The sequence below is a fragment of the Halyomorpha halys genome, unplaced genomic scaffold (assembly GCF_000696795.3).
Source record: "Halyomorpha halys isolate HHAL.00 unplaced genomic scaffold, Hhal_1.1 Scaffold146.1, whole genome shotgun sequence".
NCBI classification, from domain to species: Eukaryota; Metazoa; Arthropoda; class Insecta; order Hemiptera; family Pentatomidae; genus Halyomorpha; species Halyomorpha halys.
Genome location: NW_027110622.1, coordinates 53,674 through 59,306, shown reverse-complemented (window position 1 = coordinate 59,306; position 5,633 = coordinate 53,674). Strand labels below are relative to the sequence as shown.

The window sequence follows — 5,633 nt, the reverse complement described above, 5'->3', positions numbered from 1 at the left end:
TCGGATTCTTTGTTTCAAAAAACACTTCTTACAGGCCTTAGAATACGGGATCGTTGGAACAGACCTTATCTTTCTGAAATAGTTGTTCAAAAACAATAATTTATTCGGGGTAATGTATTGTAAGCAACATTATTTTAATATTGAACATTGATATTTCAAAACATCGATGTTTTTTTTATCAATGTTGCATTATTTTTTGCAAAAACCACTTCCGACTGGCCGGACTATACGTCGTCGTTGAAACAGACCTTGAGTTACAGAAATGGTTGTTCAAAAACATCGATGTATTTTTGGCAAAGATTTGTGTGCTATGGTATTTTAATATTGAGCAAAGATATTTTAAAACATCGTTGTTTTTCTAGTCGTGATTTATCTCTATCATGTCGTTAGCGTGAAGGTTGGAGGTACTTTATTATTCGACCACATTGTTGATAGGAATCTATTTATACTGTAAATTTTTGGTTTTCATTTAGTTACTTTTGGAAAAAAAAAATGAAAAATTGGGACTAAACAAAGATGTTTAGAAAACATCGGCTTAAATACATCGACATCGATGCCGCATCCCTAGTTGCAGGTTTATCCTAATGAACAGTATATTTTTGTGTTGACAGTTTAAAGATGTCTTGGTTAATGTATATCGTGATAGCAGCCTTTTCTCTGTTGGCGCTGGCATACTACAAGATTAAGAAGATGTTCAGGTTTTACAAAGATAGGAACATTCCTTATGTCGAACCAAAGTTTCTTTTGGGAAGTGATCCCGAAGGCGTTTTGTTTAGGACACATATTGGTGAGTAACTATCCATATATGCATTTTAATTACTATTAAGATTAGAAAATTTCTAATTGATTGTATAATGTGTGAGTTTTTTTTGTTTTTGTTTACGGAGGTCGGTGGAAATGTTCAAAAGACCTGTACCTATCCGTGTGTGGGATTTTTACTCACTAAAAACCTGTTCATTCATCTTAAAGGGACCACAATTCGGCATTGCTTCATGGGTGTTAATGGATGAGTGCCGCCTCATTGTTTTGTGCCACATCTTCGCATGGTTTTCCATGCTAGTCCTCTCTATCGCTCTTAAACTCTTACGGACAACCATGGCGAATCTCTTCACTGCATCCGAATATTATTTGGAGCGTAGCATATGGCTTACTAAGTTCTCAGCTGTTTCCTCCACACAACCTCTCCAATTCGCTTCTTTCTTCTGCAAAGCACACACAAGCAAAAACATGTGCTCTGCTGTTTCCTCGATAGTCTGACATGCAGGGGACTCTGCGGTGTTGTCCAATTTAAATTGGTTCTGATAAGGTCTAAAGCATCTATATCCGGTCAACAGTGGGTTACATAAAAATCTACCTCACCATGTCGGCGATCATACCACACACCAACATTGGGTATTAACCTACAAGTCCACCTACTGGAAATTAAAGGTTCCAAGCGCTGTTGCCACTGAGTGATAGTTATTTTTTGCTCTTCTTCTCTGGAAAAGTGAGAGCGTAGTCATTAATGTCTACTTCTTTCTCTAACAAGAAGTTTAACAAGCGACATTATGGGTGTCACGCAGCAGTTAAGAATATAGGAAACCGTTCGAAAAGCATTTACTGCCCTTGAAGAAACTCTGCGATAAACGGTAACTATCGATTATTTCCAAATTGGAGCTGCACATAACATAATTGAGAAGGCAACAGTAAGAAGAGGCCTTCTGCGACTTTTCCTAGGACCTCCAACGTTTGGCATAAGGCGTGAAATTAAGGATGCTACGTTAGCAGGTTTGGCGTTGATATATTCCGTGCGAACATTAAAGCGGAAACGTGCATCGATCATGACTCCTAAGTATTTAAGGAAGACTGGGAACGAATTTCGTGCCTACCCACCGTAATAAGGATGGACTGTTTGTTTCCTGAAAGTGACTAGGTGAACCTAGGTCTTGTGATCTGCGAGTTGCAGGCCTACTAAAGACAGCCGAGCTCGGACCGTAGCAACAACTTTTGTTAGCAATGAAGGTAACTTCTCCCAAGTACTTTACCCGCCATTACCTCTGCAATGTCATCTGCGAATCCCACAACTGTGGCTTCCTCCGGTATTGCCAATTTGAAAATTTCGTCGTATATGACGTTCCCCAGAAGAGGCCCTACTACAGAGACCAGTGGGACCCCACCAGTCACCTCGTATCTCCTTTCGCCAACGTCTGAAAGATAAAAGTCTATCTTTGAAGTAGTCTGTAAGAACTATCTTAAAATAGACTGGCACCGCCATAGTCCGTAGGGCATTTAATATACAGGTCCATCTTGCATTGTTAAAAGTATTCATAAAATTTAGAGTGATGATTGCTGCTTAACACTTAGCATTTCTCCACCACCTTGGTTCTGCAATCGCTGTACGGACTATCTCGATTACCAATCCAGCAGCATCTACCGTGGATCGCTCTTTACGAAACCCATATTAAACCTTTACGAAAAGGATATTAAGCCCTCGAGTGGCCATTCACATCCTCCGTGAACTCTTGTAGCCTGAGGGAAAGGCATGAGGATTACATCATGGGAGGGGGGAGTGGCTGAGTCCCGCCTCCTTGTTCGCTTTTATTTCTCCTCATTTCTCAGCTTTTGCATCATCTGTGCAGCGACTCATTGCCCTGCCGTCAAGTAATTATGGTTGGGCAGCATAATGTTGACAACATTATCTGCTGTCGGATCTGAGCCGCAGACGCGTCGGAACTCTATTCTTTCTTCATAAAAGCGGGGACAGAAGAAGAAAACATGTTTGGAACTCTCTTCCATTCCTGAGTGCAATGACCATTCTCCAATTTCATCGAGCTTAAACCTATACTGGTAGGCTTGGAAGCAGCCATGCTAAACTAAGTGATGGTAGTAGTCTACCTTCCCGTGGTTCCTATGCACCCAGGCCTCAATATAGGGCACCAGCCTAAGCTTTCACCTTCCACTGAATGCCATATCCCAACGACGTTGCCATTTTCTCATTGTCACCTTTCATTGTTCGTCTCTGGAAGTATGGTCAGCACTATTATAAGAGCGCCTCCTATCATTGGTGATCGGCTCAATCGACTACCACTGCAATATCATCAGCAAAGCCCACTATTTTCGAACCCTCTGATGGACTAAGCCTAAGGACTCCGTCATACATATCATTCCACAACAGGTACAGGAGGTCCCAGTACCCAACCTTGGGGTACACCACCAGTCACTTTAAACCTTCTCAAGCAGTCCTCTGTCAAATATAAAGGTCCTGTCCTTTAAGTAGTAACGGATGATATTCCTGAGGTATTCAGGGACCTTCATTTCATGCAGGATATCCAGGATGCAGCTCCATCTTGCTGTGTTAAAGGTGTTCCTTACATCCATCGTGACAATAGCACAATTACTTTTAGCGCCTCTTCTCCATCTCTTCCCTGCTAAAGCCTTAAACCTTAAGGCCCTTTCCACCACCTATCTGATTGCGTCTACCGTGAATCTCGCTTTCCGGAAGCAAAATTGATTCCTGGAGAGGCCTGCCAATCTTTCTGTAAACTCTTGCAGCCTATATGCCAAGAACTTCTCCAAAGCCTTCCCAGCTGCATCCAACAGGCCAATCGGTCGATAGACTGGAGGTTCTGAAGGCCTTCCTTTGCTCTTCGGGTTCAGAACCAGGCGTTGCCTTTTCCATCGTGAGGGAAATGACCTCTCACTCAAGCAGGAGTTAAACATATCCAGAAAAAGATCTGGTCTGCTTTCCATTGCCTCCTTTAGTACCACATTTGCATGCCATCTAGGCCAAGGGCCTTTCCCATCTGAAGGCTATGGCAGAATGAATTGTGTGTGTTGATATTACAAACTAATTGGTATAGTGTGTTGATGTTTTTAAAATTATATTCTTATATTTTTGCAGGAGATAGTTGGGATAAAATATATAAGCAATTGGAAGGAAAACCGATGGGAGGATTCTTCCAAACTGTTCTCCCATTCCTTATGATTCGAGATCCAGAGTACGTCAATCAAGTACTGATTTCTTCATTCGACCATTTTTTTGACAGGAACTTTCTCATTGATGAAGAGATCAATCCACTGGATGCTCATCTTTTCCTACTAAGGGGTAACAGGTGGCGTTTCCTTAGGAATAAATTGAGTCCCATATTCAGTGCTGGGAAACTCCGGTGGATGTTCGAGGAAATGGAAAAATGTGGAGATGTCTTCGTGGAATGCATTGATAAATTGGCGGATGGAAAGGATAGAGATGTTTTAGAAGAACTAGCTCGATATGCTACAGATGTCATAGGCAAGTCAAAAAACAGATAATTTTATCTAAATAGCACGATAGTTCTCCTTAAAAAAAACAGTATATGAGTACCTACATAAATTATATATTATAATTAAATACAAACTATGAGTATGACAGTAAATCCGAGTTGAGAAACACATTCCAAGTTTTGTGATTTCAGTTAAAGGGGGATATAGTTACTGAGATATATATATTTTTTTTTTTAAATATTTATTTATTGCTATTTGCAACTGTACATTATAATACATTTAGTAAATCTGATCTAAGTTAAATTTGAGTGTCACAGGCGTGTAGAGAAACTACCCTTTGGTAGCACTCTAATACTGAGATATAAAACAAGTATCATATCATAATGGCCAAACCTAAAAGGTTTTCCAGTATACTTATCCATTTATACACTGCTCTTCATCAAGTGTTACATCCATGCATTGGCGTTGTTTAAGCTACTCCTTTTTTTTTCCAAATGTTTTAAAGAAAAGAAAATCTTTATGGACATATATATATTTTTTATTAAGTTTTGTAGAAAAAAAAATCTTTATAGACATATAATGGTAATAAAAACGTAATATATCACTACAATTTTGTGAGAACCAAGAGGATTTTTTTTTAACTAGGATGTTGGTGTGATGTTTATAGATATGAAATTCATCATGATTAGAAATAATGGGTATTTGATTATATTTAGAACATGGATAACCACAAAAGCATTAACACTCTAATAAAACTCTATATGTTATTTTTTTAATTATAAAATTGATTTTTCTGCTCAAACATGGGGTCATTCTCAGGTAGTGCAACTTTACACTAATAGCCCACAGGGTTTGGGCTTGGAGCCCCGTGTTCATGGGAGCCCTTATTTCTGTAATCAATAATCTAAGGGAAATTAAAAATGAAATGAGATGTACAATTGCTTCACTATAGATTTGTAATTAAAAAAATCCTGACAATTCCTTACCCACCAGTTGGAAAACTAAACCAACCTCTTAACGGGGACTTCTACTTTATTTTCCCAACATCCTAACCACTAGAAAATTAATCAAGGCAAAAACCTAATTCATAGCAGTTCATCCGAACCAAAACTCCATTATACAAAAATAACTTATAAATCATTTTTTAGTTTTGACTGCCGTCAAAATAGCCCTGAAGAAGCCCTGCAACGTGGGGCGAAACGTTGGCTCATTTAAATAGTATATTTCTACTATTTGAGTTTTTCTTGACCGCACCCGGACCATATTCCTTTCAAAAATAACTTATGTATCGACAACAGCCCAACCTAAAAAAATTAGAAAAAAGAATAAGATATGACACACTATATATATATATATAGTGTGTCATATCTTATTCTTTTATATAATTTTTTTAG

The 5,633-nt window shown here is 38.8% G+C and overlaps 1 protein-coding gene across 1 annotated transcript in view; it reads left to right on the top strand.

The window, feature by feature from the left end:
- Positions 1–611: 611 nt before the first annotated feature.
- The window catches only part of LOC106678553 (probable cytochrome P450 6a14), a gene marked incomplete at its 5' end in the record, with an annotated part of 9,691 nt that continues 4,669 nt past the window's right edge, over positions 612–5,633 (top strand). Inside the window, 2 exon segments of the mRNA XM_067048768.1 lie at positions 612–787; positions 3,881–4,267. Coding sequence (XP_066904869.1) covers positions 619–787; positions 3,881–4,267 — 556 coding nt within the window.